Consider the following 25181-nt stretch of genomic DNA (forward strand, 5'->3'; position numbering starts at 1 on the left):
CCTACGTATATCTACGGGTACAGTTGTTTTTCTAAAGCAGCCAAGAAAAAATCCATGATTTGCTAAAATTGCAGAGGTATCTAGGGAAGGTATCAATCATGACAATAAAAAAAATAAAAATAAAAAATAAAAAAGACGAAAACAAGTATATCCATGTAGAAAAGGTAGAAAGAATGATCTCAGCTGCGTCAAAGAACGCTCAATGCATGTTTAGCTGCTCATGTGCAGATGCATATAACTGACAGGCGTAAATGAGAGGAGGAATGTCTAGACATTATGATAGGGATTGATTATTCTTCACGAAGAACGCCGTTCGTCTCGGGTCGGATCTCCAAACGACTGGTCTTGCGACCCACTCCCTTGAAAAGGCTCAACCTTTTCATCACAGAGTCGCGGACGCCTCCGCTGTGAGACTGGCTATATGAATGGCCGCCGGGGGATCCGACCTGACTGCGGTCAGAAGACCGCACCGAGTGGTTGTCTCTGACAGAAGTGGCTTTGGCCACCCCGCCCCCCTTGATGCTGGAAATAGAATCGTCCCCAGACGGCCCGTGGTGTTGGGACCCGCTCCGACTGCGGTTGTCCTGCGAGCGTGAACCGCTTCTCGATAGCTGTTCTTGTACGTCTTCCGTAGAGGCTGCAATGGATGAGCCGTGCTTGTGGACCATTTCCCCAAAGAAGCTCCGGCGTTTTGTATGGGTCGTCCCGGACTGAGCGGTGGTTCGACTGTAGATTGTTGCAGTATCATCGTCATGGTCTTTCCCCTCCGTCTTCATGTCAATCACGGTGGCTACTGACCCGTTTGGTGCGTGGTTCGCTCGTTTGAAAGGGTTCATAATGCTGATCCGTTGGCTGACGGATGGTTTCTCCGAAGGCTTGCGAACGTGGTTGCGGGGACTGATAGAGCGCGACTGCGACTGCTTTTGCCGGTTTTCTGCGGAAACCGGAGACTGCCGTTGAGTTGCCGGGCTCTCGGCCACCACAGGATTGAGAGAGACGAGTTCCGGGGCAAAAGCTTCCTCGAATTGACGCATGAGTTCGGCTTGTGTGGCCTGGTGCGCCGGTCGGGCATACAACGCAAGAGCATGCTTAATGGCCAAGGCATGGTCCATGAGGGCCACGGCCAGAGCATTCTTCATTGGGTCGGTCGACTCCTCCACCTTTTCAGTGTCGTCTTCGTCAACTTCCGCCAGGAATTGACGGTAGAGGGCCACGCAGCTGGCCGAAGGAGAGTTGAGGTCAAGTAGCTGCTGCAGCGCCTCTGTCAGACTGGACAGGCCCTGATCCTCGCCTGAGGCAGCTCGTCGCTCAAGCAACGACAGTTCCTGCGTTTTACGCCACGTTCGCTCGACAGCCGTCTGCAGCGGCGACAACGCAACCTCCTCCACGGCGACAATCTCACTCCGGCGGAGAATGTTCGGGAAGGGCTCGGCGGTCGTAAAGATCGTCTTTTCAACCCATTGCTCTCGCACATCCGTGCCCTGGACGTGTCTCTTCAACGTCGAGGAGAACTGAGACGGTTCCGAGATCAAAAGATGATCCCTGACAGCCAGTGGAATTCTCGACCGTTGGTAGACCGGATGCGTCATGTCCCGGTGCGCGCTGACAGAGGTGATCTGCAAAAATTGACCCTCGTAGTCTTGCACCTCGCCAGAAGAGACAATCTGCGCCGCAGGATGCTCTCGCTGCATCCGGTCAACAAAGCTAGCCATTCTTTCATTTGGCGCACCCTCAAAGATAAATTGCTTGTCCCTCAAGGTAGGGGGGAACCCAAGCCCCTTGTAGACCACACGGAAATAGCGAGGGAACTGCTTCTCTTCCTTGGCTATGGATTCGTGGATCTTGGCCATCGAGCTTTGCGCGCGCGAAAGCTTGGCAAAATCCATCACCGTGTGCTCGTACTGCTCCGCGAGCTCTTTGTAGCAGACAAGCGCATGCGCCCAGGCCGTGCCGTCCTCGAAATGCTGGATGATGGCAAAGTACAGCGATTCCTTGCGCTCGAAAGCCGTCTGCTCAGGGAAGGGAGGGTCAAGGACCTCTGGAACCACTCGCTTCGGGTCCCAATCGTAAAGATCGGCGTGGAACTGGAGGGCAAGACCGGCTTCGGTAAAGTTGCCCGCCGCCGCTTGTACGTTCGCTAATTCATGCACATAACGAATGAAGATGTCTTCCCGGCCCATATCCTTCATATATTCCATCAACCTCAATGTATGCATACTTCCGGCCATCGAGCCGCTCTGCGATGCAACAAACAGATCCAAAAGCTCGTCGACGGTCGCGATGAGACCTTTGACGGCATCGGAAAGGTCCTCGTCCAAGGAAGTGCAGCCCTCAAAGTATTCGAGGAGTTCGCTGACGAACAGCTTCTGGATAATGCTCTCGTTCATCTTCTTTGTTTTGAAGAGATGGTCGAGGCTGGATATGATTTCCGTCTCGACGATGGAAAGCTCTTGGTTCAGGCCCCATTCGCTCAGAATCATGGTCCGTAGGATTTCCACTGCGACATGCCGTAATCCCTCGTGTACACTGAGGCAGAGTCCGATGATCGGTGCCACGAGGCCAGGCACATATTGAACCTGGTAACCGCCGAGCTTGCGCAGCCCATACAGTTCCCGGTCCTCATCTGTCGTTTCCCAACCGATGGCCTCCCAGCTGGAGCGCAGCAGCTCGGCTCCCTGCTCACGCACGTCGCCTGCGATCTTCCAAACGGCCCTTCGTTTCTGCTCGGGGAATGTTTCCAAGGCCAGTGCATCACTGGACACAACCTTGAGCAAAGTCATGAAGAAGCTCTCCCACAACCTCGTATCAAAGCTTTCCGCGTCATCCGGCGCGGGCAAAAACTTGCTAGTCAGTAATGTAGCGAGGAATTCCAGGCTCTTTACGGTAGCTCGGTGATTGTACACATGCACACTGAACCAACTCTCAGGGTATGCTTCGCAGTTCAGAATGGAATTGTGAACCTCTAACGCTTGCGAAATAAACGTCGCAAGCTCGGGGCCCTTGAGCGACGGCTTCTTCGGCTTGGGGATCGTTGCCGTGGCAGCCATAATCGCCGACAATTCGACCAGTGCCTCATCGAATTTCTGGCTGGTTTTCGAGGCCTTGACCTGGAACGGGAACGACTTGCTGAAGAGAAGAGACAGATAGCTAGTCTCCTCCACGCCATCCGGTATGATTGAATAGTATGACGAGACGATCTGAGGCATGAAGCCATACAAGAACGGATCTGGCTGCTTCAGAAGCTGGGCGACGATCGCGCAACTCAACCGAACCTGATCGCGATATTGGTCGGTGACGGATCCGGTGGCTCCCCAGTACGGTTCCAGCCAGCCAATGCAACTGGAGATCAGAGTCCGTCGTTCTGGTCCGGATTCGAATATCTCCAGCTGCGTGTAGTGCTGGATCAGGACCAACTTGTACAGTATCAGAAGACCTTTGACGTCGCTGCAAGAGTCCATAAAGCTGAGCGCAATCATGATGATCTCGTCTTTGCTAATGACTTTGGATAGCCCCGGCAGCCACGTGTGGAAATGCTGCACTACAAGCGTCTTGCTGCCCACCATTGCCGGTGACGGATTCCTCATGAGGACTTCCAGAGATTTGAAGATGGTGTGCAGATCCCGGTTGAAAGTGGACTGCCCCCGAGTGATACCGATGCCTTCCTCCTTGGCCTTTTGCTGCTGCCTGGCATTGATGATGAACTTGAGGACATGTCGGCCGACCTTGAATGTGGCACGCAGGCTCCGTGACTGTTGCACATCGGCACTAGCCTGAAGGAGGCGGAGATAGCTTCGCATCAGACAGGGGGTAGCGAAGGGGAAATTGAATTGGTTGTCCGCATAGTGGTCAACCAGCGGGCCAAGGTTGAACCGTCGGTCATGGACGATGCCAAGAACGGTCACAAGATTGTTGAATATCAGATCTTCGTACTCCTCATTTCCGGCATTTTCCACCAGGATTCCAAATAGCGCATCAAACACACTGCTCAGCTGCTTGACGATCTCAATCTCAGGCACAAACAGAACCCTCTTCAAGGTATCCAAGATCTCATCTACCGGCCGGTCCTTCCAATGCAGCAAGCTCAGGATGACCTGGTCCTGCGAGTATTCAGTGCTGCACAGGTACGTCTCCAGGCGCAGGGTGGCCAGCGGCCCGGTAATCGCTTCATCCTTGGCCGATTCGTTCTTGCCGAGAGAGCTCCATGGGAGGGACAGGTAGGCACCCTTGCCATTTTCAATGCTGGACGTGTGCTTGTCGTACGCATGCAGCAGCAGAGAGTGAGGACCGTCGCGGATGAACGCCTGATTGTCCCACAATGGCATCCATGCCAGGGCGAAAGGAAATTCGGGAGCATCCGCAATGCTCATAATCAAATGAGCGCCTGGTATGTCCTCCGTAGGCACGTTCAGACAGATCGTCTGGTTCCAGGGCGTGCCACGTTCCGTAATTGTAGTGCGCCAGGCGGTGTGTGCTACGTTGTTGGACGAGGGGAAAATGCATTTCTCAACTCGGGCTCCAGAGGCCGCCCGCACCTCGAGGGTCAATTGCAGGTTGCGAAGCCCCGTACTTGTCGGTACCGGGAGTTGGCCTGCCTGGGGATGTGACAAAAGAGCTTCAGGGGGGAAGGTGGCATGAGAAATGGTCACATAAATGTCGGACCGAGGTTTCGATGGCGCTTGGGAGAAGCCGATCCGCTTTGTTTGGATCACGTTGTGCATAATGGTTGGGTTCTTTCGGACCAGGGCGTCAGAATCCGAGTCCACGAATGGATACATGTGTAAATGTATGCGAGCCGCGCGCTCAGATCTGACGTATTTCCCGCTGGGGCTTGGGAGCAGCGTGCGTACCAAGTCGTCAAACCCATCCACATGGCCCTCGCCCTCTTCAAGCCACGAGGAGGGAGACCAGATGTTGACAATCTGCTCGGCGTCTTTCTCTTGCCGCAGGATCTGCGATACTTCCAGCAGACCGACTCCAAGAGTGCGCAGCGTCGTAGACGACTTTGAAGATTGCGTATCACCTCGGTCTTTAGTACTGGAAGCACTCTCCGAAGATTGGGGCGGCCCTGCGGAGCTTTCCTTTGCTGGCTCGGCGCTCTGAAGGCCCCGCGGCTTGGTGCTCCAGATCATACTGCGGCGAGTTCTGAGGCTACCCTTGCCTGGATGGCCCGCGGAAGTTGGCGATTTCGCAGCCGAGGAACTACCCCGAGAAACTGAGGGTCTGGATTGGAGAGGGGCGCCTACGGTCGGCGTCTCCGGCACACGAACCTCAACAACAAGGTATAGCTTCGGGCCGTTGGCCGATCCATCCCCAAGGTCCGTGGCGCACAAATCAGTAAAGAGAGTTTTCAACTTGCTGCTCTGGCCCATGCTGGAGAAGGACTCGGGGGACGGAATATCTAGCAGGTACGTCTCTGATAAGGCCTTGGGGGCGCCACCATCGGTTTGGGAGCAGAGATGCACCGCGAGAGTGACGGGACCTGGGGAGTTGCCGGAGACAGCATTGACCTCGAGGAGGAGATGGTGCAGCGATGCAGTATCAGAGTGCTGGGTGGGACTCTCGTCCAACATGCTCATTTCGGACTGAAGCTTGGTCAATTGAACAGCCGAATCCTCACCCGTCAATAATCGGCCTCTCTGCGCCGGGTCCCGCACGATCACCTCCCCTCCCAGCATCTTGTTACCGCGGACAAGCTTCCAGACAACTTCCTGGCGTAATGCCTCCTTCTCATATGCTGTCAACACATCATGCAACAGCTGCCGCCGCGCAAAGTCCAATTCTCGGACCAGGTTGTACATCTCTTCCACCACGTCATATTGACGCGCCAATAACAATTCATGGAGATTCGTCGAATGCCATTCGCGCAGACATGAGGCGATCTCGTCGACCAGCGGTTCCGACAACGAGGTAGGAGTCTCGTCACCAATCTTGAGCATTGGAACCGGGGCAGCTGGCTTGGGCGCATTTGGATCACGAGGGGTCAGCGTCACCGGCGTCACCGGCGTATGAGGATGCGAAGGTGTCTGAATGATGTGGTTGATGGAGGCCGGACTTGGCTGACCATCCTCGAGCCTCTGGATAAAGATCTGCGAGGGTTTGCCCTTCTTGGCAATGATGACATTGGATACCTCACCGGCCAGATGCTCATCATCCTGCGAGTAAGCGACGCTACTTCTGGTGTCCGTCACCGGATCATCATCTGCTCCTCGGTCGACACTCAATCGATCGCCATTGGTCAGCGCTTTGTGCCCGTCGCCATCGCCGAGCACTTCCCGAATCTCAACACAATTGCGAGGGAAAATGCCGGAGAAAACCCTCGCTTCCAGAGTTTGGCCCTTGGTGCTCGTCAGACCCGCCAGGATCGACGGCGGCGCGACCAGGTACCCACGACACCATTCTCCGTTGACGCCCCCCTGCTCGATTATGTACAGTTCATCGCCAAGCTCTAGCGGCAGGTCGGCCGCTGTCGACGGCTGGAAAGGATAGATAGCAACGGCGAAGGCAATCCGAGGCAGAGGCCGCCAGGGCATATCTGCTATGAAGGGAGCGACACAGGGCAAGCCCCGCAGTGGTTTTCAACGGCCGTTCGAGAAACGAGGGGCAGTGCGCCAATCGATGGAGGCGAGCAACGGATCGGTATCTGAGAGTGTGATACGTAATCTTCCCGATCGAAGGAATGAGGAGGGGTCGCTACATGCGAGTAGTCACCTCTAGGCATATGTCTCGACGGTTAACGAGGTGTGGAATGTGCGGTTCCTCGGAACAGCAAACACGTTGGATACCAGAATATGTGTGTGATCGACACAGGCTTTTCGTAGACGTATGAGAATTTAAGGAGTGCTAATCTGCCCAATCTGAGGACTGGAGGGACATCAGGTAACGGAAGATGTCAGTGTGCGTCGTTAAATCAAAAAAGAGTGTCAGTGACAGGGGATCATGGTCTCGATGGCTGGAGCCAGGAGGAGCGCAACAAGAAACCTAAAATTGTAAACAATTTCCGTATCAGCATTGGAAATGCAAAAACGCTCAGCTCAGTCTGCTTGCTTTTCTCTTCATCTTTTCCTTTTCCCCTCTCCTTTGAGTTTAAATTTCTCCGCCTTGGCCCCCTTGATAGCGGTGGATGCATTAATATTGCACTGTGGAGAACAGCACAAGTTCCCCTTGCCAGAGAAATGTGGAGAAAATCGCCGTTCAAAGGGGGGGGGAAGAGAGGAGTGAAGGAGATGGCGGGGTGCTTACCAATTAAGAGAATGGCAGGAAACGGCAGAAAGAGTTCACTAATAGAATGAAGAGAGAGGGAGATGGTAAAAGGGAGAAAGGTTGGTCAAGAGGCGATCACGATGGAGAGAAAGATTGAAGCTACGAAAAAGGGACCCGACTGCACCAGGTCCAGGCACCCAGGCAGGAAACTGGCTGATCGTTCACACTGGACGGGCCTGAACACAAACCTACTCGATACTACAGGACTGCTATCTACTAGTTTGGAGGCTGGATTCTGGATTCTGGATTCTTCGAGTTTGAAGGCTAATTTCATTCATCGGTATTACTGATTGCATTACAACTATCACAGTTTATTGATGCTTGATGTTTTTTCTGTCCTCGAATCACGGGTCGAGTTTGAGCATGTACTCTCCACCCCAGTCTCTATATTTCTCCCCTCGATCGCGATTGAGAGAATGACACGATCAAGCCATGCGTCTCTAGCACGTTCTTCTAGATAATCTACGATATTACATCTGCTGCGCCCTGTATGATGGATCTCGGACTCTGGTTTTGTTACTCGTCATGCCACCAATGGATGAAAACAAGCCATTTGCTCCAACCATGGCGCCGTATCGGCCCCTGAACCAGACCCGATTGCACCGAGAAATGTATCTACAAAGTGGATACATCACTATCTAGATATCGATTCTGAGTACAACTATATTAAGATGATCGCCTCTTGATACGGAACTTGATGCGCGCTTCCCTTCTGCCGACCAGTGATCAAACAGTAGCGCTGATCGTCAAACGATACCCGGGGCTTGGGTGCGGTCCAGGACTTATTCTGAAACACGATCGACTTGGGCAACGAACATGTTCCAGGTCTTGACGATGATGGGCTTATCACCATAGATTTCTCTCCCCTGGAAGTATTGCTTCAAATGTTAAGATATTTACCTATTGGCATTTGCGTCGGTCTGCGTAGTACTTGATCTCTGAAGATTTGCTGAAAACCGCGCTCTAGAAACATGGACCTGGGCAGATATATTGTGTACAGAGTATATGCCAGTGGAGACTACCCAGCTAGATAGAGAAGAGTGAACCATTGGAAGGTAACATAGCTCATTGGCGAACGCTCTCAGTCAGTGGACTGGAACTTGAGTGACGAATGTTTGTCTCTCCAATACTCCAACTACTCTGTACACCACGTCTCTAGCTACAGTCTGCAAAGCTGGTCACAGGTGTGCATTTTCCGGCCGTCATTCTGCCACTCCGACTCTCCTACCCACGCTCCACCACGTTAATTTAGCCAAGTCTTGATTCCAAACTGGTGGACGTCTTTCCGAACGTTTAATTCTCACATATATATATATATTCAGTTTCAGCCTTGCAAGGGTCCTCGAGAAAAAAAAAAAATGCCCGTCTGTCTTTCCTAAGCATGTACCTTCAGGCTCTCATTCTTTGGCGTGGAAGAAATCCTCCAGGCATCAAGTCTGGATGCGTCCAGTTTATCACTCGCAGATAACCTCACAATGACGCACAGGTTGTCTGACAGAGAATACGATAAGCCTCTGATGTGCGCGGAGGGCTTGGAAAAGGAACTAAATACTATACACCGTTAAGGAACTAGAAGACAGCTACATATTAAGCGTGCCGCTTGCCAAATGAGCTGAACTTGCAATCTGAGTCGTCCCAGGGGAGGACCCGGAGGAATTTCCCTAGGCATTTACGGGTACGTGTTGCCCTCTTCGCACACCTGCTTGAAAACCTCCTCTGTGTGCTGCACCACCTTGTCCACCGCGCCTTGCATCCTCGTCCTCTGTATTTTCTTGTTTGGCGGAAAAACCTCACCGTCCCAATTCAACCAGTAGCAACCACTCCCCTTCGTCCCATCACTGCCAGCAGCGATATCCCCTTCGCTCCCCTCTCCCTCAGCTTTCGAAGGGAACCTTCCACTTGTCGCCGCAAACAAATGCCTCTCCCCGCTCTCATGAAGAGGGACCATAAAGGGCCGTAACAGCGGCGTCAGTACAGCCGACAGCACTCGTCCAGCTGGCAGTTCACGCATCACGCCCGTGGCCACTCCAGAGGGGTATGCATGGACAAAGGAGGTATGCGGGTGTCGCTCTGCCATACTTTCCAGGAAGAAGTTACCCATCAGGCTGGCGTGCCAACCGCATTTTTGCAGGGTAAAGGTGTGCTTCAGACTAAGGTCAGAGAAGTCGAGGGTGCCAGCGCCGCCGGCGCGGACGGAGACCATTGGGTCTAGAACAGAGACTACTCGTGATAGTCTGGCACCGGCGTCGACAGAGGGATCTTGAGCGGCTGCGCTCAACCGAGGAAGCAGATTGGTGATGAATCGCATCCGGGCGTAGTAGTGCAGCACGAATTTTCGGTCCAGCCCTTCGGCCGTCTCGTCCCGGCCTTTCAGCGTCAAATACCCGGGAGTCATGAAAAGCAGGTTGATCGATTTTTCTCTTGATGCGAGCTCAGCGCATACGCTGTCGACATTTTTGAGAAGGGATATGTCGGCTTGGAGAAAGGTTGGCTGCGCGGAGGGGTTGATTCTTTTGATGGAGGCAATGGCAGTATCGGCTGCGGACTGGCTGCGGCCAACGAGGTAGATCTTGGGCGATGTGGTGTAACGGGTGAAGGCGAGGGCCGTTGAGAGGGCGATACCAGAGGTACCGCCGACTGGAGGGTATTAGCGGCTTGAGGGCTTCTTCCGAAAGAGGAATATCTGCAGCAATTGTTCCATCGTAGAGGGGAGAATAATGTAGAAGGCGAACATACCAAACACCGCGACGGGACCTGAGGCTAGCGATGTGAGAGCCGCATTGTGGGCTTGGACGGCTTGAAGGGCTACCATTGTTGCTTCGACCTCTGGCAGATCAGTAGGATGTAGGGCATACGCTGTGGGTCTAATATTCCAGCTGTACTTTGGGAAATAAGACGAGGTCAGCAACGAGAAAGTCGGTGGACTGCAGACAAATATGACGAGTTTCACTTACTACTGCACGTCGATCTTCCAGCCAAAAACCAGCTCAAACCAACTGTGCTGTCCAGATCATAAGCAGTAAAGTAGGCAAATTAAAGATCTTTCACTCGACGATCCCGATAGATGAAAGAGGCGATTTACCTGATGTGAATGGTCGAGATGGATGGCTGACGAGACATATGCAGTGGCTGACGTGAACCACAAGCGATGGTTGATGGGGGGGGGGGGGGGGGGAAATCATCACAAACAAAAACAGCGTTCAGTCAGCCAAATCCGGAGCAAAGGAAGCCGTACACTAGGCGACATGCTGCTTTTATCTATTAATGAAGCTCCCTTGTAGCATTCTCTGCTACTGAAAGTTGACAGCGACAGTGCATCCTGACGACCCGTGTTCTACCCTCCCAACGTCAGTGCTACTTTTACTACAGTCCATAGTTTTTGGGTGACCATCCTCCTTGGAGCCGTCGACTGGGAGTCCGAGAGTGCAGAGGACAGCATCCACCATGTCTAGTCTGGAGGTGAGGGAAGCAGAGGTTCACAAGTTGGCCTAACAGCCAACAGAGCAGGCATTCATTCAGCGGCTGGACAGAACAGCTATGCTGCGGAGCCTGGATCGATACTAGACTCAATGGTGAACACTTTAACGCTTGTGCTTGCTGCTAGGCCATGCTCCCTCATGAACCAGAACGGCGATTTTGAACATTGGCATCTCCACGTTACCTCTTGAAGAAGGAAGGAGAATAGCTCGTTGTTGACAGAGGCACTGCGCAACGGAGGCATGATCAGCCCTTCTCGCCTCTTCTTCGTTTTCCTCTGGGCGCGGTAATAGAGCAGCCAAAACTACCTAGTTCTATTAGCATGAAAGTTCCCAGTCTGTGGATAGATTAAGTATGTCCTTCTCCAGCTCACCGAGCCGTATCTCTCTGCCTGCGCCAGGCTCGCACTCAGCGTCTCCCCCAGAACCTCGCTCCACGTGCTCTAGGAGAGGTACTATGACGATGAGTCTGTACAAGGATTGACTACTAACGCTCCTAAAAGACTGTTCGCTGACCCCTAAATAATAATATACCTACTTTGGATTGGGGTGGAGCTTTGTGAACGCATCTCTCGGACTGGTACATACCTCTGGAAGTGACAGACGGACGGCCAGTTCCGTCTGGGCAACGGCAGTGACAGCAGAAAGACAAGGATATCGCGCTCCAAACCTGACAGCATACTGCAAACTGCAGCTCTGGTGCGATTAAGCAGGCCAATTCTCAAGCAGACAGGATAGCAGAGGCAGGAGGTCATTCTCAATACGGCAGTGAGACTGCAGATTGCAAATCAACTGGGAGTCTGGGTTGAGGCCATCTTGTGATTAGGCATGATGATAATCACATTGAGGGCTGGCGCACTGGCATATATCGACTCATTGGACAGCCAGTGACAGTAGTTACAAGTACAGTATCAACATATATTAGCCTGACTGAAGACAATCCATCGAACGCTGTATCCATATACGCCATAGTTCTATAGTCGTCACTGTCAATGCTTCATAATTCCTCCCTGAGCCCGGAATAACGCATAACATGGAGACAGGCTGAGAAGCAATACAACAGAAGGATAAGGGGGAAAAATGCTACCGGTTGAACATGGCAATGACATCTTCCTTCCGCCATTCCAGATCAAGTTGCCCCTCGTAGACTGCATCCAACACGTGCCGCGTTCGATCATACGCTTCCTCGTACCGCCGTTCGCACGCTCGAAGCACTTTCAAGACCAGGCTGCGACTTAGCCCCGGGTCGTCTGCATCCCCAAAGTGTTTGTCCACTCGTTTCTTCAACAATTCAATCCCGCGCCGAATCTCTTTGCTGTCATACATCGCCAACACCTTCTTGGCAACAGACCGGGAGTGGCTGGGACGGCTGGCAATGTCCGCGGGGTTCCCGCCCCCAGCCATCAGGCCTTCAGCCGCATCGATAAACTCCAGCAGCTTACCTAGTGGTCGCTGGATCACCAGGTCCAGGTACAGCTTTAGGTGTTCCTCGTAGTCTTGCTGCGCTCGATCGCGCCATCGCTCCAGGACAGGGAGGCCGCGCACATCCACTTCTTCAATGTAGTGGTTCATATTCTCAATAAGAAGGATATGGTAATTCAGCACCTCCTTGTCCTCGGGGTCGCCCGCACTAGCAGCCACTCCGGTCGGCGCCTCCTTTGCAATAAATTTCAGAGACTCCCACATAGCTCGGTTGATCCGATCATAAGCGTCATTGACACTGACCCGAATGTCAAAGAACTCCTGGTTGGGCTGAGAGAGCATATTCTCAACCGCCGCAGAGAAGTTGGGGAAGACGCGAATGAACGAGATGACCCCCTTGCGCTTGTTGACCTTGACCTTGGTGTCCTCGATTCCCCGGATTTGTTCGTCAACGAAGCGGTTAAACAGGCCATTCAGTCGGGAATGCAGCTTCTGCAGGCAGCGAATAATGAACTCTTGGTTGGTGTCATCAAAGTCCGACATGGCCTTTTCCAGCGCAGATAAAATTCCAATTCCTTGCCTATGTCCGTGTTAGCTTTCATATCGCGAGAATCATTATAAAGTTCATGTGGCCTACAGAGGATCCGGTTGGATGGCCCAATCCACAAGGTTTTGCATGTCCGTCGACCAGAACGAGTAGAGCTCGTCCATAATTTGGTCCACCTTTCTAGCCATGCCCCGATCAGGATCATGCGGCTGCCTGGCGCTGAAATCAGGAAGTGGTCGCTCATCGGGATTGCCAGAGGCCACGAAGTCGGAAAACTCGGTGTTACTCAAGGAGCTCAGGTGAAAGAAATGAACGATAAAGTTCTGCTCTTCAGATATCATCTTCAGGGTTTCCTGAAGTGTGCCGGCAAAGACTTCGCAGGGCTCCAGTCTCCCATGCCGCTTCTCACCCGGCGTAAGCCGCAGACCAGCTGCGGCCCTGATGGTTTTGCCTCGTCGCACCGTCAACTTACGTGCTGCCATTGTAATGCCTTCGCTTTCCTTTTCTTTCTCCTGGTGGGTGAAGAGGAGCTCCTGTTCTTCCCCACTAGGTTTCCTGCCGGCTCTCTTCCACGCCAAGTTGTTGTCCCGGAATTCGTTCTGATAAGGCAGTTTGGCTTGTTGTTCGTAGAGACTGATCAGTCCATGCCACTCAGATCCGCTGACCTCTCTGGCGAAAAGCATCAAAGCGTTGTACATCCATAACTCCTGACGGAAATACGCTCGAGCTTCGCTGTCCAGCTTGAGAGGATCCTTGGGGCCATTTGCTGCAGCATCCACCCTCTTCTGTTCAGCCACTTTATAGGCAATAGCCATGAACTGCCGAAGTCGTTGCAGGAACATTCGAGACTGTGCTCGGTATTCTTCCTTCTTCTCTCTGATGGCGCGCATCTGCCCTATTTCCGTGTCGGCATACACCCCCACGCTCCCTTGCTCCCCAGCAGCATCTCCCAACCGTTTTTTATTCTGCCATATATCGGGATCAATCATCAGCATGGCTTTATATAGCGTTGATAGAGCCGCCTCGGTCTCTCTCAACCCATCTGGATTACTGAGCGATGACTCTCTGAGAGGCTGCAAGTCAACGGCAGAGATAGAGAGCGTCTTCAGAAGATTTTGAAGCTCATTATGAAGCAACTTCTGGTTGGCGGTCTGTACCTGCAAACCTTGAGATTGTGTCTCGATATACGACACATCTTCGTGCAATGTCTGTGCCATTCGATTAGAAGGTGGAAGAGACAAGATTCCCGGCGAAAAACTTACGTTGAGTTCATGGGAGTAAAGAGTTAGTAGGCCGTCCAGCTCTTCGCACTCTTCAATGGTCTTGTCAATCAACCTTGCCAGTTGGTCTACTTTGCCTTCCTGTTGTTCGAGGTTACCAAGCCAGCTTGTGGCCTCGACGCGCCCAATCTCACGACGAATGTCTGCCTCGAGATCCTCAATCTTCTTGTCATCGCTCAAACGTCCATTCCAGCCAAGGTCAGTCAAAATATCATCAAAGTCTGCGCCCCGTCCTTCCAGGATATTCGATTCAATCCCCAGAGCCTGACAATACTTTATAGTGTTGTCTTCTCGACGCCTACGACGGCCATTCGGCGAAGGAGAAACGGACCTTGATCTTTCATCTGCAACGGTCTTGACTTCGTCTCTGGCGGTAGCCCTAGCTTCGTCTCGAGATCCAACAACGGTTACTGCAGTTCCAGTCGCCGGAGGTTGTGTAACCTCGACCGTTGGAGGCTCCAACGCGGTAGGAGCCACAGGAGAGGGCGCTTCTTTAATTGGAGACGGAATGGCAGGCGGCGTCTCTTTGTTGTCGGGTGTGCCAGACGCAGCCGCAGGTTTGACCTCGGTTCCAACTCGAAGCGAGGGTGCGGGAACGACGCCGGTGATCCCGTCCGGTTCATCTGACATACTTTGCTGTTTTTTCGCTGCGGCCAGTAGTCTCTCACCAGCACCACCGGGTCGGGGCTTGAATGCGCCGTAGGCAGTGGCGGCTTTGCGAAACGCACCCGCAATGTCTCTGCTTGGTTTCTTCTTGATCATCGGGCCCAGCCCCGGGCGGTGCGCTTCTGAATCTTCTTCAACCGGCTTGGAGGATTCGGGAGAGCTGGCCGGTGGCGGGCTCGGTGATCTCTCGCGTGGTGGTTCGCTCGGTTCAGCTGCGGGTGGAGGAGTCACGGATCGTGTTGTTTCCGGAGGCGCAGCGGCCACAGACGGTGTAGGCACATTGTTACTTCTCGAAGAAGCTGGCCTTAGTGCAGGTGGTATGTCAGGAGGCTGCATCTTGACGGGGCCGGCAGGTTTATCAATAATCTGAGGCTCCACCTGCGTCTCTGGAAGTGACAGATTTTCCCTGCTCTCGCCCACAGTCTTATTTGCTTCCATGCTGCTTGCCGGGGTCTGCATAACATCCAGGTTCTCGGCAGACCCAGACACAGCTGTGCTAGGACGGGCGTCCTTATCGTGTCCAACCTCGTGTAGACTCGAGCTTAAGTCCTCAGTCCGAGGCACAGGGCTGGGGTCTAGGACAGCTTTTCCATCCTGTAGGAAGGGTGACGGTCGAGGGTCTGACCCAAGATCTGCTTGACTGCTTGGTGTATGTGATACTGGCTTAGCAGCAGCCAGACTATCAGTAACCTCTTTGGTTCTTGGTTCCGGCGGCGGTAGCACGGGTGCCTTGGGCAGACGTTCGTTTGACCGCGGAGGAGGTTCACCTCGTGGGTCAGGGGAAACTGCTCCCAGCGGTTGGGAAGTTTGGCCCAACGGCGAAGGAGCGGCCACTCGTCCTGACTGGCTTGTGGACGGCCTTTGCATCTGATCTCGACTTCTTTGCGCTCGTAGAGCCTGCTCTTCAGAGGGCTGTCGTTTGAACTCACGGGGAATATCGCGCGGGCCATCGCGGCTGGGCGCGCGACCGGTGTATGGCGACTGAGGCCGGCTGCCCTGCGAGGAGGGGGAGCGGGTGGCAGGTCCTTGCCCCATGCCTCGCGAGCCCGGAGGAGCAGGAGAAGGGCTTCCAACGAGCAGTTGTCTCTCGCGATCATCGAACCCAATGAGGTTCGGCACTTTTCCGCCGGTGTATTTCCGATAGATCTTGACGAGACTGCCGATGAAAAAATCCTTTTCCTTGGAGCTCCTAGCATGCCAGTAGTACGGTTTTCCCACAGTAACTACAAAGCCAACAGTGGCAGCCCATTGCTTATGTTGTTGTTCCAGTGGCGTTGACGGAACAAACCCGGTATATGATTGAATTGAGGACAAATCATCGAGCATCCATGTCTTCCCGATAGAAAATGTGCCATCGTTATTCTCTCGAGCTTTATGCATGCGCACCCTTCCTGATCTCCTAACAGCAACGATAATAACCCGAGGTTTCTTGTTCTCAGGAGGTGAATTGGGAGGGGCAGGGGTCGACGGATGCGCGGCGTCTTCCGTAATGCGAACATGGGTTATGTACGATTCGACCACTGTTCCCGTAGAGATTGTCAGTCTAAAATGTCCAGAACATCAATTTCAGGAGAAATTCCAATGTCTCGGCGCAAGGTTATTGCTTTCGGAGTACAGGAAAGCAGCAGACGGGAAATAACCCACGATGTCCCTTCTCAATCGCCGTAGTCCGCTCCAACAACCAGGTTGGAGCGCAAGTGATAGGTGCAAAGAAATGCATACGTACAAGAGCCATCACTGTCCTTCTTCGAGAAACAACTTTGAATGATTCGTCTCTTTTCGTCTTCGAACTTCTCCGCCCGTGACATTGTTGCCTCGCCGGGCCCAGTGAAACCGCCATTGCGACCATCGCCCATTCGGCGTGGCTCTCGATGTGGTGGGACGTCGTTAGGTGCAGGCACCCGAGACCGATCACGACTGCTCATGGCTGTTCTTTGCGCCTTCAGAACTTCGATCACTCGTGGGTATGATCTGAGGATTAGACGAACATGGTCGGAGAATCAGGGGCGTATAACTCGGAAATGACGCGCCCTATAGGAGAAAAAAAACCAGACTAGAGAAGCCAAGAGGCTTGTGATGCGATACAGACCATTGAAGTCAACCGAGGGACCTGGTCGCAAGTGCAAGCTAGCTTGATGAGAGTGCGGTCGATTATACAGGCACGGAGGAGCACAGCAGCGAATTAGCTCATCAGCCACTGGTGGTTGGGTCACTTACGGACGCTAGTCCTTTGGAATGGGCGGAGAGCTGTCGCTCAAGTATACTAAGTGGATGATTACGTCCGGCTGTTTTCTGTGAATAAAGAGTTCGATTTTGATTTATTACTGTTTTTAACGTTGTCTTTCCCAAAAATAACAATAAATTATTATCAGCCCCGTTGTCATGGTTTGCTTTAGCACTTACAGAGGTCCATGTTGTATTTTGGTCATCCATCCTCAGTATACATCATGTCACGGGGAGCCACGTGAGCTGACCTCTGGGCAAGACAGAAAAGGATAGCCAATGACCACACTGTCTCTATTGACCGCCTTTCTTGCCGTTTTTCTGCCCAATTTTTTTTGAATCTTTTTTATCCTCCAAGCGAAGATTAAAAACACTGGGTCGAGTTGTCTGTTATCTGAGTTGAGGCGAAGCAATTTGAAGCTTTGGTCAACATGGCGGCACAGAAAGTGAAGAAGGCGTCTTCCAAGGCAACTGTGGAGAAGTCGAAGGTAATATGGTTTTCTACTCGCAAGCATGTATTCTGACCTGGTGCACTGACGAGACTCTGATTCAATAGGCCAAAACTGTCGCTCCTCCACCAGAGTTAGTTGCGTCGGTTGCCGCTTTCTTATCTCAATTTGGCTTCAAAAGTACAAGCGAGGCTCTTTCCAAGGAGCAGTCTAAAAAGGCAATTGCCAAGGTCGACTCGAAGGAAGTCCCTTCACTGCTGGACATCTTCCGGAGCTGGCAGGACCGGAAGAGTGAGAGCAGCTCTGACAGCGAAAGCAGCTCGAGCAGCAGTGAGGATGAGTCTAGTGACTCTGATGTAGAGATGAATGATGCGCCGAAAATGCAAAAGAAACAGTCTAGAGAATCCTCTCCTTCCTCGTCTTCCTCATCCTCTTCCTCTTCCAGTTCCAGCTCTGACAGCGATGCCGATGATGAAGAGGATGACGATGCCGCCCCCGCGCCTGCTCCAGCGCCGAAGACCACCGGCACCAAGCGCAAGGCTGAATCCAGCTCATCTGAATCGTCTTCGGAATCAGAATCCGAGGACGAAGCACCGAAGGCCAAAAAGGCTAAGCTCTCGACGAAGTCCGATTCATCCTCATCTTCCGAGTCGTCGGATTCTGAGGACGAGGAATCCGACTCCTCCGACAGTGAGAGCAGTGCTTCATCCTCCGATTCCGACTCTGATTCCGGCTCCGACTCCGACTCCTCTGACAGTGAGAGCGTTTCATCGTCTGATTCCAGCTCAGACTCCGATTCCGACTCCGAATCCGAGAAGGAACCCGCCAAGAAGGCTGCTAAGAAGATCCTGAAGACTGCTGCCAAGACACCCTTGCCTGAATCAAGCTCCAGCTCGTCCAGCGACTCTGATTCATCCTCCTCCGACGAGTCCTCCGATGAGTCTTCGTCAGATGAGGATCAGAATACCAATAGCCGCAGCTCCTCGTCTTCTCAGAACTCATCCGGCAGCAGCAAAACTGTTCAGCCCTCCGATTCCGATGCGAAGGAGCCCATAAACAAGACTACAAAGAAGGCTCAAGAGACCAGTTCGTCCAGCGCCAGTCCGGCTCCCGGAAATGGCCCAGCGACGAAGAAGAAGCACACTGGAGCTCGTCCCACACCCCTGGCGCAACTTAGTGAGTTGCCACACAACCACCCCTCGAACGCATACGTCCCATATGCCTACGCCGAGAAGGCTTGGAAGGATCTGTCTGTCACTCGTGGCAAGGGCTTCACAAAAGAAAAGAACAAGAAGAAGCGTGGCTCCTACCGCGGTGGCCCCATTGACATCTCCGGAGGGAAGTCTTTCAAGTTCGAGGACTAAGACAACTTCTGCTGTGTCAAAAAGCGTGCATTAGAATTGTAGACGAGACTTGCGCGTTATTTTCATATCGTTCGTGGCTTTATGTTTCTTTTCCAGTAGTTTCTGTTCTAGACGAGACTAGATCGACAAGTAATCTTGGGATTCTGTCATACATTTCATGTTTCTTTGACAAGCAGGGCGCTAATGGAGCGGGAGAAAAAAAAAAATTTTCTTCGTTTTTATTTTTATTCTTTCTAAATTTATTGGCAATGTGCATTATTTTTTTGAGAATCCTGTTTTTGAGGAGTAATTTCTCTATCATACCTCATCGTTCTCACATAACCCGAAAGCGGATTGCCGATTGAGACGGAGTCACGACACTCACGTAACCATATCCGACCGTCTCCAAGCACCCGGTGGCCCTGACGGCTGCCATCGTCTATCCCAACCAGTGTTCTTCTCATGTTCAATATCAGAGGGTCCAATCCGCGCAAAGGGCTGCTGAGTCCTCAGCTTAGACGCACTGGTTGAATCCCGACGTTCGTAGCCCGAAAGCTCTACGATCCTGTCTGCTTGAGTCGCCGGATGAGTCAAGTCTGCGCTCAAGCCGAAATAATCTCGATACCAAGCTTGGGCGGGGCCCGTCAAATCATCTGACGAGGCGAAGTCGAGTCGCATCACCCCGTCAACGATGCCGGTGTAAATGGTTGACGACGAGGGCGACGGGGAGGACATTGTGTAGATCGGTCCACGATATTGACGATCTACGCGCGAGCGTGTTGCTTTCGAGTTCCAGCGGACAGAGGAGGAGGTTGTAAGGAAGATTGAGAAATCTTTGCGCGGATAGGTGACAGTGTCTTGGAACCCGTTGAGGTATGGAGTGGAGCCGTTCGAAGACCGGCGAAGATCATTTGGAGAAGGAATCTGAGTGTCCTTGTGTCTGTATGCGCTTTGCATGCGAAGGTCGTAGATCTTGACCACGGCGTCCCCGCCTGCTCCTGCTAGGAAACGATCCTGGCCGAATGGATGTATGCAGTAAATGGGATTCGTGTCGATTGTGTCTCGGTAGGTATACTCGAACGGTTGGTGCGAGCGTAGATCGTGAAGTCTAGTTTGGAGAATTAGAAGAGATGTAAATAACCGAGCAACGTAAGGTAGAAAGGTACCTGATGCAGCGATCACCCCAGGCAGCAAGAAACACTTGTCCGGAGGATTCTGCCGTGGATTGAGCAGTAAGAGGCGCGATTGCGCTCACATTGGCCTTTCGACGTAAGCCGATACTTTCCCCGATATCCAGGGAGGTCACACTGATCTCGCGGCTAACTGATAGTCGTTCGTTCGATATCGTGGCGATAGTCAGGGCATTCTCCTGGCGTCCAGTTCCATACGCAATACACTCCGGTGACAGAAACTTAGAATACTTGTTACGGGCCGTGCCGTCTGGAGTGATCTTGCAATGCGCAAACGGCTCAACTTCGGGTTCTCCCGTTGTCGTCTGATAGAACACAATGGACCCATTGTTCAAATGAGCCGCCAAAATAGGCTCGTCACCTCCGCTTAAGTCTGTACGCTCAAGTCCATGGCCGTTAGTCATGAAACGTTGGTAGTATTTGTGAGACGCCGAGTCCGGCGAAATGGCAACATGACATAGGTCACCGTTTAGGCGACCAAATATGATGTGCTCGTCGCCTGACTTTCTGGTATGATGTTCTTGTTTGAGGAGATGTACACCACAAATGTCATGGTAGCTGCTGATCTTCGTCTTCACATCGTTAAACATGAACCACGTCTCTCCGCCGTTATACGTGGGCTGCCGAATGCGCAAAACTAACTCATCTGCAGCGCCCCAGACGAGCACCTCCTTTCTTTCCGACCAGGAACCACCCGGCCAAGATTCATATGAATCAATCGAGGGTCGATACCCATGTGTAGGATTGTCCTGCCGTGTGCCCCGATGGGATCCAACCTTCACCGCATCTCGTGGGGGGAGGACGAAACGACAAAGCAGTCCGAGTCTGTCCAATGCTCGGGCACGCGCCGTGAGCGCCTGAGTTGCATCCTTCCAAAAGGGAGGCGTCTCAACAAAGGGGAATCTGTTCTTGAAATGTGCATGGAATACCCGCCAATCTTCAGCAGCGATGACCTTGTGCAGGCGTTGACAGGTCTGAGCGAGGGCGGCCAATGAGCTGGCAGACGGAAGATATGTTGCTATCACGTATATTATGTCCGACGGTAAATCGGACAGCAGCATTTCGAAGTCGATCTCAGCGCAGTCTTTCTATGAAAATCAAGGAATGTATGTAGAGGACGTAAGGAATGATGTTGATCCTTCAGAGATTTTTAGCACATCTTGCTCATAGAGGATTCCGGATGTTTGAGATATTAGCCGAAAAAAGCATACTTATAGTGTGTATTGAACCGTCGTCAAAGAAAATTGCCTATATACTGTTAAAGGATGTCTCATCATTATGTTTCCATAGCGATCAAAGCATTCTGTAGATTTGAGTAGGGCTGTCAAGGCCCATCAGTCACCGCGGCGATATCATATGTTGAGGAGTCATGGCTTGACTCATGCAGCAACACTTGTTATTTAGAAGAAAATCAGATAAGTCATGGAAGCATATGATCCCCAGTTGTGTTTATGAACGGTAAAAGTGTTTGTAGCTCTTCAACATTCAACCCAAGCCTGACGTAACGGCCTGAGAAAATCAGTATTATAACATTGTGTGCCTCCTTATGTCATCACCGGTTCCTTTGTCTGCTTGGTATTGATTCCTTATCGCCTTATCAGTGTGCCTTATCTCTGTGTGCTTATGCGGGGGGTTGTTGGAGTACTCCAACGGTTCAAACCTGATGTTCGTAATTTCATATCTTTTGAATCCACTCCTTAGTATCTATTACTAAAAATCTAAGACAACGTTCACTGAGTCACATTGCCGCTGCACCGCTCGAGTCTCTCTTCGCCGTTTTGGAATTTTGATTCTTTGGTAGCAGAGTCCTCCCATGCGGGGTTTCGTATATGGAATCCTCATACGGTAGGTCCACCCTGTTATGGCAGCCCCTACCGTCCAACTAATTCCTACGGACTGGAGTCAACTGATACAGGTATATAGGTGTATAAGTGTCTGCGGATAAGTTGTTTATGAGCTTTTCTTGCCGCCACTTTGGTTGATGCGGCATCTTGAGGACCCTAAGTAACCTGAGTTGGCTTGTTACTTCGACCCAACCCGCGAAGATGGTGGTCTCCATATACACGTCACTTTCAATTGTGATTTTGCTACTTTTCGTAGCATACAAAGCAATTGTGTATCCAGTCTTTCTATCGCCGCTCGCAAAGATACCGAATGCACATTGGTCAGCCCCCGTCTCACCTGCTTGGATACTCTGGAAGCGTTTTCGAAGTCAGAATAATAGTACAATTCATGCGGCTCATGAAAGACTTGGGCCTATTGTGCGATTGGGCCCATCAGAAATCTCGATAAATTGCGTTGAAGGAGGTATCAAGACGGTGTATAGCGGAGGCTTTGAGAAGCATGAGTGGTATCCTCGGGTCTTCGGATCGTTTGGGTAAGGGACCCCAGGAGGGAGCAAGATGAAACTGCTGACTGAAGCACGACATTTGCGTAGAACTGTCAGCATGTTTACCATGACTGGAAGCAAAGATCACTCGGTTCGCAAGAGGATGTTATCCAACATCTACAGCAAGTCGTTTCTGCAGTCGTCACCTCATATGCGTCTTATCTCGAGGACTATAGTATATGACCGTCTTCTACCAATTCTATACGATGCAGCGACTTCAAGTAGACCTGTCGATGTTCATGACCTCAACCAGGGACTGACAATGGACTTCGTATCAGCATATCTATACGGCGTCACAAATGGCACCAATTTCCTCCAGGACGCGCCTTATAGGCAAAGGATGCTCCATTTATACCAGAGCAGGAAGCCATTTGAGTTCTATCACCAGGAAGTTCCTAATCTCCTTTCTTGGACAAAGTCTTTGGGTATCCGCTTGATACCAAGATATTGCGATCAGGCCAACGAGATCCTTGACTCTTGGGGGCTGGGACTGTGTGATAAAGCAGAGGAGTCGCTAAAGTCAAACAGACTTGAGGATGAGCCGGCCGTCTATAAACACCTTAAGCAGATGATATTAAAGCACCTGCCCGAAAACAAGAATGACGTGGAATACGCACGGATCCTCGAGCAGCAGCGGCTTGATATTGCCTGCGAGATGTACGACCACCTGACGGCGGGTCATGAAACCAGCGCCGTCGCTCTTACATATCTCCTTTGGGAACTCTCGAAGCGCCCTGAATTACAGGACGCACTTCGGGCGGAGCTCTCCACCCTTGAGCCGATGGTTATCTTCCCTCGGCCGTCCGAATCTGCGGAGTTGCCTCCGGCAAAATCGATTGACTCCTTGCCGCTGCTTGAAGCAATAGTCACGGAGACACTGCGCCTCCATGCTCCAATTCCAGGAATCCAGCCTCGAGTCACGCCGTATCCGTCTTGCACTTTGGCGGGATACAACAACATCCCTCCTAAGACTAGGGTCAATGCGCAAGCTTATTCCCTTCACCGCAATCCCGAGGTGTTCCCAGATCCTGAGACTTGGGAACCTAAGCGGTGGCTGAAAGACGTCAATACTCCTTCTGAGTTGGAAGAGAGAAGGCGCTGGTTCTGGGCTTTTGGGAGTGGGGGAAGAATGTGTGTAGGCAGTAACTTGGCCTTGCAAGGTAAGGGAGCATTTAGGTCACACCAAAGCCTCAAACTGACGTGACTGCAGAAATGAAATTAGTGGTGGCTGCTGTTTACACTAATTTCAAGACTTCCATCGTCAGTGACGATAACATGGAAGCGATTGATGCATATACCGTGAAGCCAACAGGAGAGAGCCTGATCCTCCGATTTGAACTAGTTGAGTAGTCGATAGCGTCAAGTCGAATGTGCAAGGCAATAATGTGTTTGGCCATGTTATTATACAACTAACCTCCTAGAATCACATGTTCATGCCCGGCATCGAGTTGAAATCGTAGAGCTTCATACAATGGCATGTCTTAAGAAATCCCCTGCATGATCACCCACTATCCAACTTGGTATTATTCCTGTTTCGACCTTTGAACTTGTGAAGCATATGGCGAAGCCCAACGGAATACATTTGATGTCGTTTCACAAGTGAAGTTCTGCTGTGCTCTTATACCGCTATTATACAGCCATCTTAGGTTGTGTTGTGAAAGGTTCAAGTTGAAGGGTGAAAAGAATACGGCAGTATGAAGTGTGGAATCATGGGACCTGGTGACAACAAGGTATATGAATTGGTAGATTAATGTACAGATACATATACAAACTCCCACACCCCCTGACATAAAAGCGCAGCCTTAAGTTGTCATTGCCGTAAATCAAGACCCGAACTCCGATGATAATGTTTTAACTTCTCCATCAAGCACAACTGTCTATAACCCAGTGTTCCCCAGACCTCTGTTACTCTGTCAAGCAACCGGTGACGAAATCGAGCCGGGGTCCAGAGGCGCTGCGATTTTTGCGACAGTGAGTGTAACATTACAATTGTTGGAACGAGCTGGTTTATCCAAGGCGACCCTCCTTCTTCTTAGGACCGACGACCTTAGGATACATTCTCATAAGGTGGTAGTTGATGGTGTTCTTCTTGTTGCCCTTGGGTTTCTGCATGAGAAGACTCGTCGTTAGCACTGAACGTTGAACAAGATGGAGACCGAAGTAGAGATAACAGAAATATGGTTAACGTACCGGTCCATCCATGCACTGTCTCAATTGTTGCTCCAAAGCTGCGCAGCCCTCCACAGAGCCTCCAGAGGATGCCCAGCAGCCTATCATGCGACAGTTAGCTCTTGAAGTGCAAAGTTCAATTGCGGATGATCGGCAAGGAAGGATCATGAAGCTCCATGAAAGTCACGCCAGTTGCCATAAATAAGTTGATGGGGGACATACTCAGCATAGAAGACATGATCGTCACGCAGGGATTCTGCTCATGTTGATTCGGACGCCGAACCCGCAGATGAGGGATGGTCTGCAGGCGGACGGGGTTGAGGCGAGTCGAGACGCCCTTGGGAGGCATTTTGGCAGTCAAATCGAGACAATACTTTCTCAGACTGTTGCACTCTAGGAGCCAAAAAGTAAGAGCAGCAGCGTAGTTTGAGTCCTCAGCCCAGAACCCTTCACCCTCACAAGCGTCAAGAAACTGTCGGGAAACTTTCAGAGGCGCCAAGACTTTCGGTGGCTGCGGCGGAATGGCTGACATAAACAGTGCCAGAGTCAACTTAACGTAATCCACGGCCGAGCGGCAAATACAACCAAAGTGCAAATTTTCCCCACAACCACCAAAATATTCAACTCGACCATTTTTAACGCGCCATTTTCTTTACTTTTATATATAAATATGCCTCTATCTAAGGAAGCCTATATATAGATAGCTATTACTGCATAGAAACAGCAAAAAGTTAAGTTAAAACTAAAGGCTGCCTAGATATTTAGTG

General features: G+C 51.6%; 7 protein-coding genes across 7 annotated transcripts; 2 read left to right on the forward strand and 5 right to left on the reverse strand.

The window, feature by feature from the left end:
* Positions 1 to 46: 46 nt before the first annotated feature.
* Positions 47 to 7379, reverse strand: AFUA_1G04340 (guanine nucleotide exchange factor DCK1). The gene is made up of 2 exons (XM_745089.2): positions 7240 to 7379; positions 47 to 6978 (listed from the first exon to the last, which is right to left on the reverse strand). The coding sequence occupies exon 2, from the start codon at positions 6528 to 6530 to the stop codon at positions 291 to 293; it is 6240 nt and encodes a 2079-aa protein (XP_750182.1). The 5' UTR covers positions 6531 to 6978; positions 7240 to 7379; the 3' UTR covers positions 47 to 290.
* A 1550-nt stretch (positions 7380 to 8929) lies between these two features.
* AFUA_1G04350 (uncharacterized protein) lies at positions 8930 to 10358 on the reverse strand (the record flags this gene model as incomplete). The annotated part of the gene is made up of 3 exons (XM_745090.2): positions 10215 to 10358; positions 9997 to 10136; positions 8930 to 9897 (listed from the first exon to the last, which is right to left on the reverse strand). The coding sequence occupies exons 2-3, from the start codon at positions 10070 to 10072 to the stop codon at positions 8930 to 8932; spliced, it is 1044 nt and encodes a 347-aa protein (XP_750183.1). The 5' UTR covers positions 10073 to 10136; positions 10215 to 10358.
* Positions 10359 to 11519: 1161 nt separating this feature from the next.
* On the reverse strand, positions 11520 to 16858 carry AFUA_1G04360 (GTP-Rho binding exocyst subunit SEC3). The gene is made up of 4 exons (XM_745091.3): positions 16378 to 16858; positions 13968 to 16171; positions 12796 to 13913; positions 11520 to 12738 (listed from the first exon to the last, which is right to left on the reverse strand). Exons 1-4 carry the CDS (start codon positions 16574 to 16576, stop codon positions 11820 to 11822), a joined length of 4440 nt encoding a protein of 1479 aa, XP_750184.2. The 5' UTR covers positions 16577 to 16858; the 3' UTR covers positions 11520 to 11819.
* Positions 16859 to 17232: 374 nt separating this feature from the next.
* AFUA_1G04370 (nucleolar and coiled-body phosphoprotein 1 family protein) lies at positions 17233 to 18883 on the forward strand. The gene is made up of 2 exons (XM_745092.2): positions 17233 to 17362; positions 17431 to 18883. The coding sequence occupies exons 1-2, from the start codon at positions 17306 to 17308 to the stop codon at positions 18685 to 18687; spliced, it is 1314 nt and encodes a 437-aa protein (XP_750185.1). The 5' UTR covers positions 17233 to 17305; the 3' UTR covers positions 18688 to 18883.
* Positions 18884 to 18887: 4 nt separating this feature from the next.
* On the reverse strand, positions 18888 to 21391 carry AFUA_1G04380 (F-box/WD repeat-containing protein). Its single transcript, XM_745093.2, has 2 exons — positions 19833 to 21391; positions 18888 to 19774 (listed from the first exon to the last, which is right to left on the reverse strand). Exons 1-2 carry the CDS (start codon positions 20915 to 20917, stop codon positions 19048 to 19050), a joined length of 1812 nt encoding a protein of 603 aa, XP_750186.1. The 5' UTR covers positions 20918 to 21391; the 3' UTR covers positions 18888 to 19047.
* A 93-nt stretch (positions 21392 to 21484) lies between these two features.
* On the forward strand, positions 21485 to 23785 carry AFUA_1G04390 (cytochrome P450). The gene is made up of 4 exons (XM_745094.3): positions 21485 to 21701; positions 21780 to 22233; positions 22294 to 23405; positions 23456 to 23785. Exons 2-4 carry the CDS (start codon positions 21902 to 21904, stop codon positions 23593 to 23595), a joined length of 1584 nt encoding a protein of 527 aa, XP_750187.2. The 5' UTR covers positions 21485 to 21701; positions 21780 to 21901; the 3' UTR covers positions 23596 to 23785.
* A 175-nt stretch (positions 23786 to 23960) lies between these two features.
* AFUA_1G04400 (mitochondrial 37S ribosomal protein mS37) lies at positions 23961 to 24904 on the reverse strand. The gene is made up of 3 exons (XM_745095.2): positions 24637 to 24904; positions 24436 to 24515; positions 23961 to 24351 (listed from the first exon to the last, which is right to left on the reverse strand). Exons 1-3 carry the CDS (start codon positions 24761 to 24763, stop codon positions 24253 to 24255), a joined length of 306 nt encoding a protein of 101 aa, XP_750188.1. The 5' UTR covers positions 24764 to 24904; the 3' UTR covers positions 23961 to 24252.
* Between the last annotated feature and the right edge of the window lie 277 nt (positions 24905 to 25181).

Source organism: Aspergillus fumigatus, chromosome 1 (genome assembly GCF_000002655.1).
Source record: "Aspergillus fumigatus Af293 chromosome 1, whole genome shotgun sequence".
Lineage (NCBI taxonomy): Eukaryota > Fungi > Ascomycota > Eurotiomycetes > Eurotiales > Aspergillaceae > Aspergillus > Aspergillus fumigatus.

Coding starts and splice junctions, on each gene's coding strand:
- AFUA_1G04340 (XM_745089.2), bottom strand. CDS start 6,530: ATGCCCTGGCGGCCTCTGCCTCGGATTGCCTTCGCCGTTGCTATCTAT.
- AFUA_1G04360 (XM_745091.3), bottom strand. CDS start 16,576: ATGAGCAGTCGTGATCGGTCTCGGGTGCCTGCACCTAACGACGTCCCA. Junction 16,172..16,377: donor GAAGGACAGTGATGGCTCTT/GTACGTATGCAT, acceptor CTACGGGAACAG/TGGTCGAATCGTACATAACC. Junction 12,739..12,795: donor GCCATCCAACCGGATCCTCT/GTAGGCCACATG, acceptor ACACGGACATAG/GCAAGGAATTGGAATTTTAT.
- AFUA_1G04370 (XM_745092.2), top strand. CDS start 17,306: ATGGCGGCACAGAAAGTGAAGAAGGCGTCTTCCAAGGCAACTGTGGAG. Junction 17,363..17,430: donor CAACTGTGGAGAAGTCGAAG/GTAATATGGTTT, acceptor CTGATTCAATAG/GCCAAAACTGTCGCTCCTCC.
- AFUA_1G04380 (XM_745093.2), bottom strand. CDS start 20,917: ATGCTGCTGTCCGATTTACCGTCGGACATAATATACGTGATAGCAACA. Junction 19,775..19,832: donor TGGGGTGATCGCTGCATCAG/GTACCTTTCTAC, acceptor TCTCCAAACTAG/ACTTCACGATCTACGCTCGC.
- AFUA_1G04390 (XM_745094.3), top strand. CDS start 21,902: ATGGTGGTCTCCATATACACGTCACTTTCAATTGTGATTTTGCTACTT. Junction 22,234..22,293: donor CGGGTCTTCGGATCGTTTGG/GTAAGGGACCCC, acceptor ACATTTGCGTAG/AACTGTCAGCATGTTTACCA. Junction 23,406..23,455: donor CAGTAACTTGGCCTTGCAAG/GTAAGGGAGCAT, acceptor ACGTGACTGCAG/AAATGAAATTAGTGGTGGCT.
- AFUA_1G04400 (XM_745095.2), bottom strand. CDS start 24,763: ATGCCTCCCAAGGGCGTCTCGACTCGCCTCAACCCCGTCCGCCTGCAG. Junction 24,516..24,636: donor GATCATGTCTTCTATGCTGA/GTATGTCCCCCA, acceptor GTCGCATGATAG/GCTGCTGGGCATCCTCTGGA. Junction 24,352..24,435: donor GACAGTGCATGGATGGACCG/GTACGTTAACCA, acceptor CTTCTCATGCAG/AAACCCAAGGGCAACAAGAA.